The 17,077-nt window shown below is 35.3% G+C and overlaps 1 protein-coding gene across 3 annotated transcripts in view; it reads left to right on the top strand.

Moving 5' to 3' along the window:
* RPS6KA5 (ribosomal protein S6 kinase A5) overlaps positions 1–17,077 on the top strand; it is a 170,737-nt gene that overhangs the window by 110,047 nt on the left and 43,613 nt on the right. For 2 of the 3 annotated variants that reach the window (XM_031454182.2, XM_031454183.2), the window contains 2 exons: positions 9,830–9,913; positions 12,288–12,391. In XM_031454182.2, the coding sequence (XP_031310042.2) occupies positions 9,830–9,913; positions 12,288–12,391 (188 nt within the window). Of the gene's footprint in view, positions 1–9,829; positions 9,914–12,287; positions 12,392–12,515; positions 13,289–17,077 lie in introns of those variants that run through there. The other variant, XM_031454184.2, reaches the window with a different exon arrangement.

The following is a 17,077-nucleotide window of genomic DNA, read 5'->3' as shown; positions in this document are numbered from 1 at the left end:
CATATGCCACATTTCTGCTTGTGAGTCTATTTCTAGGATCTTCCTTCAATTCCATTTGTCTGCTTGCCTTTCCCTGAGTCAAAACCAAAAAATCAGAAAGGCTATGGTTTTATAGTAAGTCTTGAATCTGGAAAAGTGAGATCTTTCTCCTCTCCACTCTTACCCTGTCTTTCTCTCCTTCTTTCCCCTCACCTTCCTCCTCCCTCTTCACTATCTTCTCTATTCTTGGTCTTTTGTTCCACATGAATTGTGGAATTGAATCTATAAGTTAATTTGGAAAAAACTGTGATCTTTGGATATTGAAACGTCCATTGATGAATTTGCATAAATGAATATTCATGTATTTCCATTTATTTCATTGTCTTTTATGTCTTTCAATAATATTTTCTAATTTTTATAATGATTTATACATATATTATTAGTTCTATTTCTATTAACTATAATTTTGTTCCTATTTACAAAAATTAGAATATCTTTGTTTTTCTTGGCAAATCATAGGAATGTTATTGATCTTGTACATAGCAATATTGGTAAATTCATATTAGTTCTACTAATTTATAGATTCACTTGGATTTTTTATGTAGACGAAAAAAAAGAAAAAATCAGAACCACTATTTGTAGGTAATGATGGCTTTATATCTTTTCGATTCCCATACTTTTTATTTTGTGTGTGTTTGGAGATGGGTGGTTTGGTTTGGTTTTATTGCTCTGCCTACTAAGTTTTACATGCATATATTCTTGCTTTTTACTTTAAGCCCATGTGCTTGGTTTTAGCCATTTAGTATGGTATCTGCTCTAAATTTTTGCTAGATAAATTAATTTTCTCAGTTTCTAATTATACATTGATATAAGGAAATTATTATGGTTTTTCTCTTTAATCACCTAGTGGTGCAAGTTACAGTAATTTTTTTTTTCTTTTTCAGTGTTAAACCGTCTTTCAGTTTTTGGAATAAACTTTACTTTCTGTGACATGTATTTTTAATATATTGCTGGATTTTGTTTGATCATATTTAGGATTTTATTGTCTAAGTTGACCTATAATTTTCCTTTCTAATATTGCATTTGTCTGACTTTGGCATGAAGGTTATACTGACATCGTGAAAGGAATTTGGAATAATTTATGTAAGATAGAGATCCAGTAGCTCTGAATGCACTTCTCTAGCTATCAGGGTGCATTTTTTTTCTTTTTCCTTTTTTCTCTTTTTTCCCTTCTAGATGACTGTGGGTAGCTTTTCAAATACTAATTTAATTTTTTTTTAAAACACTTACAATTATATTCAGGTTTTCCATTTATTCTTGGGTCAATTTTGGTAAGTTACAGTTTTATAGAAAATACTATACTTTTTCTTTTTAAATTCTTTGGCATTATATTGTTCATAGAAATTCCTTAGTTTTTAATCTGAATTGTAACTGTAGTAATGTTTCCTTTTAAATTACTGGTATTATTGATTTGTAACTTTCCTCCTTTTTTCTTGATCAGTTTGCTAGAGATTTGTCCATTTTATTAGCTTCTTCCAAGAAACAGCTTTTATCAAGCCTCTCATTATTTCTGTTTCTTTGATGATATTCCTTTATTACTTTATTCCTTTTACTTTCTGTGAGTTTCATTTGTATTCTTTGTTTAAACTTTTGAGTTGGACATCCAGCTTACTAATATTTAATCCTTCTTTTTTAATAAAAATGAATTTCTGATAAGTTTTAAATGTATCTCACAAGTTATGATATGTAGCATTTTTTACTGTTACTCATTGTGACTTTTTCCTTGGGCCATGAATTATTTAGAAATGGGTTCTTAAGTTTTCAAGTATATAGAATTTTTGAGTTTTATTTTTGTAAATGAGTTTTGATTTTATTGCTTTCTGTTTGGACAAGAAAATATATATGGTTTTATTTCTGTGGTTTTGAGATTTGCTTTGTGACCTATTATTTGGTTAATTTTAGTAAATGTCTTCTGTATACCTGAAAAGACTACAGTCATTCTCTGTTAGATACAAAGTGGTGTATATTTTCATGAACATCGTGCAGATCTTCCATAGTTTCACCGATTGTTTTCCTGCTTGATCAGTCAGTTGTAAAACAGATATGTTAAAGTACCCACTATGATTCCACATTTGTTCATTTCTTCTTGGAGATCTCAACGTTTTTGCTTTCTATAGTTTAATGCTCTTCAGAAATTTTTGAGGCTGTTTAGACTTGGAATGGCGTTATTTCCCTAGTGCAGTGTTCCTTTTATTATTGTGTAATGACCCTGCATAATTTTAAGAATCTTTTTTGCCTTAAAGTTTATTTTCCTGCTATTAATAAAGATACTCCAGCTTTCTATTGGTTAGTGCTGGTCTGATATATCTTTTTCCATCTCTTTCAGTATTTCTTTGTCATTATATTTTAGGTGTGCCTTTTGTAAGTAACATATAACTGGATTTTGTTTTTGATCCAGAGAGTTTCTGTCTTTTACTGGTGAGTTAAATCTGTATATTATGATTACTGTTATTTTTATTTATTTCTCTTATCTTGCTGTGTGTTTCTCTTTATCATTTCTCTTTGCTTTTTTCTCTCTTCTTTTCTATCTTCTATTTAAATGATTAAGGTTTCTTTATTTCATATTCCCAGTGGTCTAGAAGTTAAATATATTCCATATCTATTCTTTGAGTGGTTATTACCCTGAAATTTTTAACTTGTACAGGCATACTTCAGAGATATTGTGGCTTCAGTACCAGAACACCACAATAAAGGAGGTCACGTGAACTTTTTGGTTTCCTAGTGCATATGGAAGTTATGTTACACTAAACTGTAGTCTCTTAAGTGTGCAATACATAGCATTATGTCTAAAAAGGTACATACCTTAATTAAAAAATACTTTATTGCTAAAGTGCTAACCATCACCTGAGCCTTCAGTGAGTCATAATCTTTTAGCTGGTGGAGGGTCTTGATGTTGATGGCTGCTGACTGAACAGGGTGGTGGCTGCTGAAGGTTGAGGTCACTGTGGCAATTTCTTAAAATAAGACAACAATGAAGTTTGCCACATCAATTGACTCTTCTTTCACAAATGATTTCTCTGTAGCATGCAGTGCTATTTGATAGCATTTTATCTGAGTAGAACTTACTTCTTTCAAAATTGGAAACCTCCCAAACCCTCCTACTGCTTTATCAACTAAGTTTATGTAATCTTCTGAACCTTTTGTTGTCATTTCAGCAGTCTTCACAGCCTCTTCACCAGGAGTAGATTCCATCTCAGGAAACCACTTTCTTTACTCATCCATAAGAAGCAACTCCTCATCTGTTAAAATTTTATCATAAAATTGCAGCAATTCAGTCACATCTTCAGACTCCACTTCTAATTCCAGTTCTCTTGCTTTGTCTACTATATATACTGTTGCTTCCTCCACTTAAGTCTTGAACCCCTCAAAGTCACCCATGAGGGTTGCAATCAACTTTTTTCTAAACTCCTGTTAATGTTGAAATTTTGACCTCTTCCCATGAATCACAAATGTTCTTAATGGCATTTAGAATGGTGAATCCTGTCCAGAAAGTTTTCAATTTACTTTGCCCAGATCCACCAAAGGAATCTATGGCACCTATAGCCTTAACTGTATTTCTTAGATGATAAGACTTGAAAATTGAAATTAATCCTGATCTCATGAGCTGCAGAATGTTTGTTGTGTTAGCAGGCATGAAAGTAGTGTTAATCTCATTGTACATCTCCATCAGGGCTCTCGGGTAACAAGGTGCATTGTCAACGAGCAGTAATAGTTTGAAAGGAATCTTGTTTTCTGAGCAGTAGGTCTTAACAGTGGGTTTAAAATATTCTGTAAACCATGTTATAAACAGATGTGCTGTCATCCAGGCTTTGTTGTTTCATTTAAAGAGCACAGACAGAGTAGATTTAGCATAATACTTACGGGCCCTAGGATTTTCAGAACAGTAAATGAGCACTGGATTCAACTTAAAGTCACTAACTGCATTAGCCCCCAACCAAGAGAGTCAACCTTTCCTTTGAAGCTTTGAATACAGTCATTGACTTCTCCCCTCTGGCTATGAAAGTCATAGATGGCACCTTCCAATAGAACAATGTCTTGTCTACATTGAAAATCTTTAGTGTAGCCACCTTCATGAATTATCTTAGCTAGATATTTTGGATAACTTGCTGCAGCTTTTATATGAGCACTTGCTGCTTCACACTGCACTTTGATGTTATGGAGATGGCTTCTTTCTTCAAATCTCCTAGGCTTCAAACTTTTTGTCTGCAGATTCCTTACGTCTCTTAGCCTTCACAGATTTGAAGAGAGTTAGGACCTTGCTCTAGATTAGGCTTTGGCTCCAGAGAATGTTGTAGATGGTTTGATCTTCTATCCAGGCCACTAAAACTTTGTCCATATCAGCAATAAGGCTATTTCATTTTTTTATCATTTGCATGTTCACTGGAGTAGCACTTTTAATTTCCTTCAAGCACTTTCCTTTTGCATTCACAACTTGGCTAACTGTTCGACACAAGAGGCCTAGCTTTTGGCCTGTCTTGACTTTTGACATGTCTTTCTCACTAAGCTTAATCATTTCTAGCTTTTGATTAAAAGTGAGAAATGTGTGGTTTATTCTTTTACTTGAACACTTAGAGGCCATTGTAGGGTTATTAATTGGCATAATTTCAATATTATTGTGTCTCAAGGACTAGACAGACCCAAGGAGAGGGAGGTAGAAGGGGGGACAGCCAATCAATGTCAGATCACACACAACATTTATCAGTTAAGTTTGCTGTCCTATATGGGCCCAGTTTATGGAACCCCAAAACAATTACAATTGTAACATCAAAGATCACTGATCACAGATCAGCATAGCAAATAAAATAATTACAGTAGAAAAGGTGGAAATACTGTGAGAATTACCAAAATGTGACACAGAGACAAGAAATCATGGAAAAATTGCACTGATAGACTTGCTTGTCATAGGAGTGCCACAACCTAAAACTTACAAGAAACACAATGTCTGTGAAACACAATAAAGCAAATACAATAAAATGAGGTATGCCTGTATATCGACTTAACAGAGTCTAAAATTAACCGTTATGTCTGATTGTCATGAGAAGTACAAAAACATTAGAATGTTTTAGCTTCAGTTACCCATCTCGCTTTATTTATTATTGTTACTTATTATTTTAATCTTACCTTGTGTTATATTTCCCTAAATTATTGTGCAATTATTATTTTCATTTATAAATTCATTACTTGTTTAGATTTTCTCACATTTACCAAATTTCTCTGCTCATTGTTGCTTTTTTGCATCTTACTCTTTTCTCGTGAGTTGAGTTTATTTCTGAAGTGCATCCTTTAGATATCTTTTGTAACAAGGATCAGTGAATAGTAAATTCTGTCTTTGTCTTAAAATGCCTTTATTTTGCACTGCATATTTAGTGATAATTTAACTGGGTATAAACATATCTAGGAATGCACTAGGTTTTTGGTTTTGATATCTTTTTATTGTAAAATAAAATAAATACAAAACAAAAGAAAAGCCTGGCTTAGTGAATTTTATAAGGCAAACACTCTTATAACCACCCCTCAAGTTAAGAAATAGAAATTTGCTACCCATGGATATATTTTTATTTAGTTTGCTTGGGACTCTTGCAATATTCAGGGAAGTTTTCTCAAATATATCTTATACCTTACAGATTCTTTCTTAGTTGTGTCTACTCTGTTTAATCTGCCTATTTTTTATACTTTTTCATTTATACAATTCTGTTTTACTATTTTTCATATCTTTCTAGTCTTCTCTATGCTGCTATATTTTCTTACAGATCTTTTTTTCCCTTTATGTCTTTCATCTTTTACAACATACTAGTCTTTTTTAGATTGTTATTCTGGTATTTCAAGTAATCTTTCTGTTTTGTTTGTAGAGTCTAGTTCACTAATCTGTGATTTTTGAGACTCCAGGGCGTTTTCTGTTTGAATCTTGAGCTAAGTTGTGGGAATTTCTCTGCTACTGTCGTACGTTCCAGAGTATCATTATGTTGGACAAGATTTTCTGACTTTCCCATACTGTGGAGGGATAAGTAAATTTAGGCCCCCAAATCTACAAGAGCCATAAGCCCAGGGATTTCAGTTCACAAGAGGAACATTTATTTGTTTGTTTTTTAATCCAGGGCTCGGACAGAAATAAACCTGTGAATTTATTTTTTCTAGACTTTACTTTCACTGAGGGTTCAGCTTTCTTAGATTCCAAGGTTTACACAAGAGTGGTAATTCCAGTCCACCTCATTTGCACCGAGGGCCTCATCTTTTGTCCTCATAAGAGTATTGAAATTCAAGCTTCTGGAATCCTGAGACCTGAAACAACTTCCCTTCCTCCCTTCATGCTGCTGCAGCCCAGGTCCTAGGCCTGCCTCTCTAGTTTTCAGCACCCTCTTCATGGCTGGCACCTAGGCCTCCCCTTTCTTTCTTGTGAGCACAGACTTGGATGATTAGCAATGCAGTATTTCTTTTTAAAAATCCAGAATTTCTAGATATTTGTTGTGAGATTTATCAAAATTCAGATGGGAAAAAATACAGGATGGGGAAAAAAACTTTTCAGTGGTAATTTTACATTTAATTCACAGATCCATCTATCACAAGCAGATAAAGATCAAGGTAAAGCTGGCAGATAAAAGCTAGGCATGATTTAATCTAGTGTTGATTGGAAAATACCTGAGAGTTTGGCAGTTGAGTTCCTATTTGGATTCTTCCTTAGAAGGAAACCAGTTTTTTGTCCAGTGTTACCTGATCCTTCTCCCTAAGGCACAGTGAAGCCTCCTTGATCAGCTGCTCACTTACACACAAGGATACTCTTATTATGTGCCAGGGTGGTGCACACGCTGCTTTTACTATTTTCACATTCAATTAAATTCTCCTTCACAATCTTTTAATCCGGTAGTAGCTATAATAAGTAATGCTGCTTATAAAATAGTATGGGCTTAAATGCTAAATAGGCTGATTTCCGATCTTGAGAAAAATATTAGAGTTTTGAGCAAATATTAAACAATAATCATAATAGAATTTAGCTACATTATCCTAGCCTTTTTATATCATAGTTCATAAGATATTACCTTGAAAATCTTCTTTGTCCTGACCAGAGACCTTCCCCTGCCATGTCTCCTCAGTTTGTCTTCTGGGTAGAATTATTTGAAAGGCATTCAGTATACACTCCAGGTAACATGCATCTTCCTAGGCAGATAAACACAAATTAAAAAGTTAAAATTGGAGCTATTTTTACAAATAGAAGATAAACTCTTAGGCAATTGAGGCTGACATACTGAAAGTTAGAACCCAGAGGGAATACCATGTCCATTTGGGGCAGAGAAAGAGGAAAAAGGTACAAAGTTGCTAGGGGCTTAAATGGCAATGTTTTAAAATAACAGAGAGACTTAAACGCTTTGGCTTTGTTTACTATTATTCCTCAGTCACTGGACCTTCCCAACAGTTAAGCTTAATCTTTCTGTCTCCTAGAATTTTTATCAAATAGTTATCTCTTAATTACTTATTAATGTAGAGTCTACCTACTTCTGTCCTCCCCTCCCCCCCAAAAGAAAACCAGAGAAACTATAAAGTGAATTTAAAAAGAGCTCAGAAATCACATGGAGAAGGTAGAAGAAATATCTTTGAGGATTTAATGTGGTTCTGAGCTCCTCTATATCAAGACAATGAAGAACTGAGCTCTGTAGTTATATAGGTCTCATTGTCAGATAAAGAAAAAAAAGAAAGACATGGGAAGTGGTGATGACTGTCAAATCTTTCCCACAGTAATCAGTAAGATCTGTATGTTTCATACCCTTTTTACATGAAACTTATGAATATCTAGTGTTTTGAAAAAGAGTGCAGATTTTCATGACTTTCAATTTGTAAAATTTAATCATTGTCTCATACTTAGAAGGAAATTTCCATAATTCTAAAATGGTTTGTAACATGAATCTGCCTATAAATGGAAATGAAAATTTGTATGTACTAAAAAGTCTCATTTTCTACATAAATAAAAATCTAGAGGAGCAATAAATTAAAAATCATTATCTTTTTACTCAGAAACTAGTCTGGAGATTATTTTTACTTTTTCATATATAGAAACTTGATTTAGAATATGTTTTAAAGATACCTTGTAAGATGAGATCAAATGATAAGTACTATGACTTAGTAATTTTTTATGTTTCTTTATGTCAGCTATAAAATGATTTTTGCTTAATATCCAAAGAGCTATTGCATAATAAACAGTATATTAACTAGAAAGACTGAGTAGTTTTATGAAGTTTAGGGATTTTCTTAAAGAGTAATTTTGTAGTATTTCTTTTTAAATAATTCAGTGAAGAGATGAATCCTTTGTAATATATTTTTTTCTAAGTATGTCTAACAAAATGTTTAAAAATATTCATTACTTTTCATACGCAAATTTATATGGAATCAATTTTATTTAGCTTTAATCTTTCCAGTAGTTTGATACAAAATTGGCATTTGATGCTAAAGTGATGAAGCAGAGTAGTGACATTTAATATATGGTTTGTATTAGCTATTCAGTAACATTATTCTGCTAGCTAACAAGAAAATTTTCTGCAGATCTAAGCATAATTTAATATTTCTTTTAGTTTCTAGGGGAATAGTAATCATTCAGTATATGTAGTCCATGAAAAGAAAGAAATGAGTCATAAACCATATTAATTTTATTTATATAAAATTATATAATTATTTATATAAATTATTGAGTTATATAGATCATAATTAAGTACTTTTAATACATTTGTTATCATAGAGTTTAAGTAAATTTACTGCATTCATTATCTCTGGGCTTAACTTTTACCCAATAAAGCTGGGGACTTCGACCACTTCTATAACATTTCTAGGGTAGTGTTCTTTATGTTTAAAATTGGTGAATAAGAAGGATGCTTTTTTTCTTGAAACCTTGCTTGTGGAAGAACAGTAAAGTGTAAATTGAAAAGCTTCCTCTAAAGTAGTTTTGTAAAATATTTTAATGGCACCAGAGTGCCTTTGAGATTTCAGATATAGCCATACAAATGTACCTCATTAAAGAGGAATTATTTTCCCATTTGATAATATCTGTGTAGCAATTCAGATATTTATTCTCCTTTATTACATTGAGATATGACACGTTCAGTCATTTTTTTTTAATTACTGAATTTTTTAAGATTAATTTTCAGGCTGATATATTAAACTAGCCCTTTTTAAAGTTCTACAAAAGAGAAACAACTGTCTTTAAGAGACAGGAATTTTAAAAACAGTTCTGCTCATCATCACTAAACCTACCACTGGCAGTGCCAAACTTAAACAAGATGGTGAGATCAGAAAAATTCTTTTCATCCTTTTTCATCTTTGGGTTCCCTGTTTCCCTTCTTAGCATTTGATCTTTCTTTCCCCTTCAGGTTTCGCAGTGTTTTTCCAACCTTGCCTATCTGGAAATAAAGTCGCTCATGCTAAAAGTATTAGACAGTCCATGTTCCCTTACTAGGACTATTTGCATTCTTACAGGAATGGTTAAAGAAATCAATAATTGAAATATTACACATATAGAAAAGAAGAGTGAATGAATGGGTTTGTGAATGGATGGATGAGTGGATGGATGAATGATAGTAGGGTTTCAGGCATGGGAAGTCTTTCTGACACTACATGTATCCATTTACCACATACTATATGGGTGTGTATATATGCATCTGCCCTGGTGAGAATAGGGTATGTCAGATAGGGTCTGCCACCATTTTGCTACTGTGACGTATCTCACCACTGACATGTAGTATTAAATCTCTGCTTCTGCCATTTGTCATACTAGCTTGAAATTAAATCCCTTTTTGTTTCATTGTTTAAGGCTGAAAGAGCATATTCCTTTTGTGGAACTATTGAATACATGGCACCAGATATTGTCAGAGGGGGAGATTCAGGACATGACAAGGTATGTTCTGTTTTTGACACTTCTTGGTATCTCTCTATAAAATGTATGATGGGAATCCTAGTTAGTAACTTAGGTACAGTCTCTTCAATAGAGAGCTCTCTTTCTGGTGTCTTCATTTGTTTCCTTTACTTTGTATACACAAACGTATTATGATAGCTAGTATTTTGGAGGAAAAAGATAATACAGATGTTAGGACATTCTAGATTTCCCTTTATTCAGGTTTTATTGGTGAGGATAATTTTTTGTTTTATAGAGTAACACTCTTGTTAAAGGAAACCTCAAAATTGACTAATTCCTCAAATAATATTTTTATTTCCATTAAAAGTGTCATGTCTTGAGCAAAGCACCATTTGTAACCCTATTTAGAACAAAAATCACTCTTTTTCTTTTTATTTTACAAAAATCACTTTTTACCTGTTGCATGGTCTTTTAGGACACAACTGAGCCGCAGTACATTGCAGAGGTACCACTGAATGCATCAACAGTGCACTTTGCTCCTGTCTGCCTCGTGCTGAATGATTTGGACAGTGCTTATTGATGTTGATTTTTGCTAGAAAAACTTACAGAAACATATAGTTGACTAGTTCACCTTTAGTTGATATTTGCTTTCTGAGAGATCATTAAAAAGGGAATTTCTCATTCTTTCTTATTCCCAATTTCTGGTTTTAGCTTTGTAGTGATACTGGAGACTTTATCTCGTCAGCAGAAAAAAAAAATTGTAACAATCCTTGGAGAAAGAAAAGAATTCTGCATTCAAGATAGTCTTAGTTTGTTTTCCTAAGCCCTCTAAAAAGCTCAATTTTTTACCTCCTCGCTTCCCTTCATGCAAAATGAAGACTGTAGATGAGGCTTTCTGAGTAGTTATAAAATCTAGGTCATATATTTTTTTCTTCCTATATTAAAGGGTACAAATTTGTTCAGTTCTTTCTTAACACTTTTGTTTTATTAATAACATTATGCAAATAAGGAATTATGACTTTTTTTTTTTGCTCCTCATCTCACCTCTTCCTCACCCCCTTTCAAAATCTCACATACACACTCCAGATTTCTTAAGTGTGGAGAACCAGTGATCCCCTTGCAGATGACTAATCATATATTTAAGAGTCCATTCTTCACGTTTGTGTGGTATTGCTTTCAGCCCATGACTAGGAATCTGATTATAGATCTGTATCAGTTTGAGAGCATGATTTCAAATCTAACATTCTGAGGGTCCTGACTCAAATGACAGTAAAACTGCTTATATAAATAAAGGAATTGAATTGCTGGTTTAATTTGCTTCATGGTATTCTTTGAAGATACCAGATAATTTGGTAGGAGTTTATAACTGTTAAAATTAACTTCTAAGACCTAATGGAACCAATTTTTAGGAAAGGAAACCTTATATTACTCCTAGAATATCTACATACCAAGGTCCACAGTACAGTTCATCAATAAATATTCTTTCTTATTCATGGAATGCCTCGACAGCTTTGAGTTAATTAAATGAGATAATACATGCAGGGTGCCCATCACCTACTCTTCCTTTCATGATCTCTGTCTGCTGGATCCTGTTTTATATGTTATTGTTACGAATTTTCTTTAAAATAGCTCTAGGCTCACAAATTTTGCATCATCTCCCTGAAAACTTGGCTCTGAAATTTAGAAGCAGAGAGTTTAAAGTTTTAGCATCCAGTTCATTTCTCCTTGGTGTAATAAGCTCATATATTCAAGTTATTGAAATCTTGATTTGCCTAATCGTAAAAGAACTAATTTTCAACATATCAAGATTCTTTCCATTATATATAATTTGCTGTGCTCTCAGTTCAGGTAACTGCTTTTATTCCAATGTAGATCACATTTTATTTTATATCATTTTCAATCTCTCCATACCTCCCACAAAATGAAGACTTAGAGTTATGTGATAGGTCCCATAAGAGGAATTGATTTAGGTGGTTATTAAGAAAAATAACACCTTTTGATGTGATTTTTTTTTCATTTTTGTTCTTTAAGAAATTTCATACTTACTGGAGCTGAGTAATTAACCATTAAAAATACTGATTAGTACACCCCCCCACCATAAGTCCAAAGATTTTATTTACTTAAAATTTTTTTAAATTTATTTTAAATTAAAAAACTTGTTTTAATTAACTAAAGTAAAACCATTACTAGTTTAGGAAATAATTGAAACATTTTTAGCCCCTTGATTGATTTCTCTGTTTAAATTCTGTTCTGAGGATGCCTGGATATTTGTTAATACTCCTTACACAGAAAGCTATGTACAAAATCTTTTTGTCAAAATATTTTCCAAATATATAGCTTAATTTTGTTCAGTTTTCTTTCTTATAAAATATAATTAGTGAATATTCTAGAAAATGAAATTACTGTTGTTTTATAGGCAGTTGACTGGTGGAGTTTAGGTGTTCTAATGTATGAATTACTAACTGGAGCATCTCCTTTCACTGTTGATGGAGAGAAGAATTCCCAAGCTGAGATATCTAGGTAAGACCTAACAAAATAAAATAAATGTATTGTTTTTCTCAAAGGAACTGATCAAATTTCTGCAATTAAGCTGATGGAAAAAATAATTTTTTAATGGGGGTAGACAAAATGATGTGTAAGTGGTAAATTTCCATTATATTCCTATAGGATGTAGATACTTACATTTTTTTATGTTTCTCTGTATCTTACTTGCCCGTAGATAGTGTCATAATTTTTTCGTGCTTCAAAGTACTTAGCATATTGTCTTAACTTAGTGTTTATTTGATGGGATACTTTTCCCCCCACTGTGTACATAATGTAATTTCTTTGTGACTTTAATTTAAATAGTAGTGATATTTTTCAAATCATGGATATAGGCACAACAGAAATGAATACCATGAAATCACCCTGTTGTAGGTTATCATAGCATTATTCTGTTCCTTTCCTTCACAGCAGTTGGCACAATGGCAGTGTTACATTTTTGTTTGTAGTTGCTTGATGAATGTCTGTCCCGCTAGATAAGCTCTGTGAGAGCCAGGGGGCGCATCTGGCTTTGAGCCCCAGCCCTGTGTGCTGAGGTGCTGGCTCAGGGCTTACTATGCAGAGTTCAGTCAATGTTTTAGGAATGAAGTGAGCTAATGAACAAATAAACGAAGAGTGGTAAAACATTATACTAATTGCTAGTTATGTTTTTGTCCTGTTTTTACTTGAATTTTATAACTTTGAGAACAGATTTGACATTAAAAATTAAAAATTGAGACTTCCACTTCTTACCAAGATGGAATAACAGGGACCGGATTTACTTTCCTGCCTGAAACAGTTTTTTAAATGGGCAAAATGTATGAAACAACAGTATTGAAGACATTGACCATCTAGCAGTGAAGCACAGTGAACACTGGGAGACGGGAAATGAACGAGGTGAGCCCTGTGATTGCCCAGCTTCCTGCCTTGAGAGAGTGTCCAGGCTGCAGTGCAGGCAGGGGAAAAATAAGCAGAATTGAGGAGGTGGAAGTGATACTCCAGGAAGACCAAGGAAGCTAGAGTTTGCAGGGCAGTGTTGAATGGGAGACAGCTGCAGAGAGAAAAGTCCAGAGATTTGCAGAAGTTACCCCTCAAGTACTATTCAATTAAATATTGATAAACACACATGTGTCAGGAAACTACCCAATATCCCAATATAGTTAAGATGTTATTTCTTTCCAAACTGATCTACAGATTCAACACAATTACAATCCCAGCAGGGTTTTTTGGGGAGTGGGGGTAGAAATTGACAATCTGGGTCCAAAATTCATCTAGAAATGCAGCGGACCTAGAATAGCCAAACGACCTTTGAAAAAATAGACGAAAGTTGATTTGAAGACTTGTAAGTTAGAAAAATACACTGTGGTGTATATATCAAGATAGATAAATCATCCCTGAAAAAGAAAAGAGAGTCCAGAAATAGAACCACACAGATATAAGTAACTAAATTTTTTTTTTTTTTACAAAGGTACAAAGTCAGTTTGGTGGAGAAAAGATAGTTTTTTCAACAAATAATGCTAAAAACCATTGGCTATCATGGGGGAAAAATGAACTTCTGTAAAACTTTGTACTATAGAAAAATTAAAAGTGAATCATAGACCTACATGTAAAGCCTGAAATCACAAAATTTCTAGAAGACAACATAAAGGAAAAATTCTTTTGACCTTGGATTAGGCAAAAATTTCTTAGATACAACACAAGAAGTGCAGTCTATAAAGGAAAAACATAGATAAATTGGACTTCATCAAAATTAAATACTTCTGCTCTTGGAGAGAAACTGTTAAGTGAATGGAAAGACAAGCCAGAGTGGCACAAAATTCCAAATCCTGACTGATAAAGGACCGGTATCCAGAATATATAAAGAACTGTCAAAACTCAAGGAAAAAACCTCCATTTTTCAAAGGGGCAAAAAAATACTTAAGCAGACAGTTCACCAAAGAAGATCTTTGGGTGGCAAATGTGCACATAAAAAATGTGAACATAAAAGACTAATGACATCATTAGTCTTTAGGGAAATTAAATCAAACCACAGTGAGATACCACTGTATATACTCCCTGGAATGGCTGAAAATAAAGAGACTGACTCTATTCGGGTTCTCCAGAGAAACAGAACCAATGGGATATATACACTCATATATGTAAAAGAAGGTTTATTATAAGGAATCGGCTCACACTATTACGGCAGGTAAGAAGTCTCACAATCTGCCATCTGCAAGCTGGAGACTCAGGAAAGCCATGGTGCCGCTCTCGTCTAAGTTCGGAGGCCTGAGAATGAGGAGCCAGTGGTGTAAATCCCAGTTCGAGAGCAAAAGACCACTGTCCCAGGTTGAGCAGGCAGGGACTGAGTCTTCCTTCCTCTGTTCAGGTCCCCATGGGATAGGATGGTGTCCACCCACAATGGGGAGGGGATTCAAATGCTAAACTCATCCAGAAACGCTCTCACAGACACACCTAGAAATAATGTTCAATCTGGGCAACCCAGTCAAGTGACACTTAAAATTAACCATCACAAGTCCGGCCCCTATCAACTTGGCAGCCATTCACATCTCCTTAAACCATACTTAATCTTCAAGTAAAGACAATAACAAGGTCATAATTCTACCTAACATGATACATCTGTCCTGAAAACCCACCAACCTCTTCCCCAGAAGAGGACGTTAAGTCCTTGGGTGATACAGTGATGTTTGCTCTTCTTGAAATCCCGTAAGTTAAATAGTATGGCATAAATTTAAAATACTTAAATTCCGTAATATAAAGTCAACACATCTTATCTGACATGATGAGGGGATAAGGGTGGAAAGAAAACAAACGTGTATATTATACACACACGTATTCATGGCAAAATGAGGAGAAACACTCAAGGCAGTTACAGTCCTCGTTTCTGTAACTGATTACAGGGTCATAGCTGGTATTCATTCACTGCCTTCTTCTTATTCCCTTTGCCTTCAACAAGTACCTCAGCTGTTCATGGTTCTTTACCTTGTGGGGTGCCCCAAACCTTCATTCCCTAAGGATCTGGGCCATTAGTAGTCCTGCCTAGATTGAGTTGTTGCGGTTTTCAATGGACTGTAATGACACAGCCTGGTAATACCAATAGACACCTTAAGGCATCTCCTGTATTCCAGATGTCCTCTTCCCTCCTTCCATTGTGGAATTGTAGTGCAGTTTCCCCTTGGTCGTAAGGATCATTGACCCTAGCCAGTGTCACAGCTCCTTTGCCTGTTGATTCAGAGGCATGAGGAGCCCAAAGTGGCTGGGTGGCAATCTTAATTTCCAGTTCAGTGGAATCACTGTTGTGTTTCTTAGAGGAAGCATTACTCCCCCTGGAACTAGGGCCTCTAGGCCAGCAGAGCATAAAGTCATGGGAACAGGAAGCAAAAATTTTGCTAGAGGGTCACTAGGCGTAATAGTGAGTGGTGCCACTCCCATATCGACCCCTTGATTTCTGGACCCATGGATTCTGGCTGTGAGAGAAACAGTACTATATGTTGGGTGTTGATTCAGAGCGTTTATGGCCTCCTGGAGAACCCCGCTGCCTACTTACTCTGCAGCTGAGTCTTCAGAAGGCCATTCCACCGTCCTGTCAAGCCAGCTGCTTCAGGATGGTGAAGAACATGGTAAGACCAGTGAATTGCATGAGCATGGGCTTGTTGCTACCCTTCTCTTGCTGTAAAGTGAGTTCCTTGATCAGAAGCAGTGCTGTGTGGAGTACCATGACAGTGCATGAGGCATTTTGTAAGTCCGCAGATGGCAGCTTTGGCAGAAGTGCTGCATGCAGGAAAAGCAAATCCATCTCCATAGTATCTGTTCTAGTCCACTGTAAGTAACCTGCCACCAGTAGCTGCCTGACCACCCTGGGAATTGGTGCCACATTGGGCATTCGATGTTGGTCTCCACTGCTGGCAGATTGGGCGCTCAGTGGTGGCTGAACCCAGGTCAGCCTTGGTGAGTCAAAGTCCATGTTGCTGAGCCCATGTGTAAGCTGTCCCTGCCACCATGGCCACTTTGTTCATGAGCCCACCAGGTCATGACAGGGTTGACAGAGAGAGGCTTACTGGTATCAGCAGAACAGATCATCCTATCCACTTGACTATTAAAATCCTCCTCTGCTCAGGTCACCTGTTGGTGAGCATTCACATAGGACACAGATACCTTCACATTTTTTGCCAATTCAGAGAGGCCAGTCCACATAACCTCTTTCCCAAATATCTTTGTCAACAAGACTTCCTTGTCACCAACTTTCCAATCATGTTCCTTCCAAGCTTCTGACCATCCATCCAAACCACTGGCCACAGCCCACTGATTAGTATAAAACTGCACACCTGGCCATTTCTCCTTCCAAGCAAAATGAACGACTAGGTGCACTGCTCAGAGTTCTGCCCACTGTAAAGATTTGCTTTCACCTTTCCCTATCACCTTTACCTTGCTTTGCTGTAAAGCAAGCCTGAGGCTTCTCTTCCTCTGTCAACTGTGATCAGGAACTCCCCAGGAGGTCACAGGTGCAGGCTGGAGGGAGAAGACAGTGTAGCAGGACTGGGGACCATGGCATTTGGGCCACTTCTTCAGGTAACATATCTGTGCCTTCAGTGCCTGCTCAGCCCAGTCTCGTGTATACCTCTTTGATGATGATGATGATGATTTGATGATGGAGTGTTGCCGTGTGCTCCCAACTATATGGCTTCAGAT

Source organism: Camelus dromedarius, chromosome 5 (assembly GCF_036321535.1).
Source record: "Camelus dromedarius isolate mCamDro1 chromosome 5, mCamDro1.pat, whole genome shotgun sequence".
NCBI classification, from domain to species: Eukaryota; Metazoa; Chordata; class Mammalia; order Artiodactyla; family Camelidae; genus Camelus; species Camelus dromedarius.
This window is presented reverse-complemented; position numbering and strand designations above follow the sequence as displayed.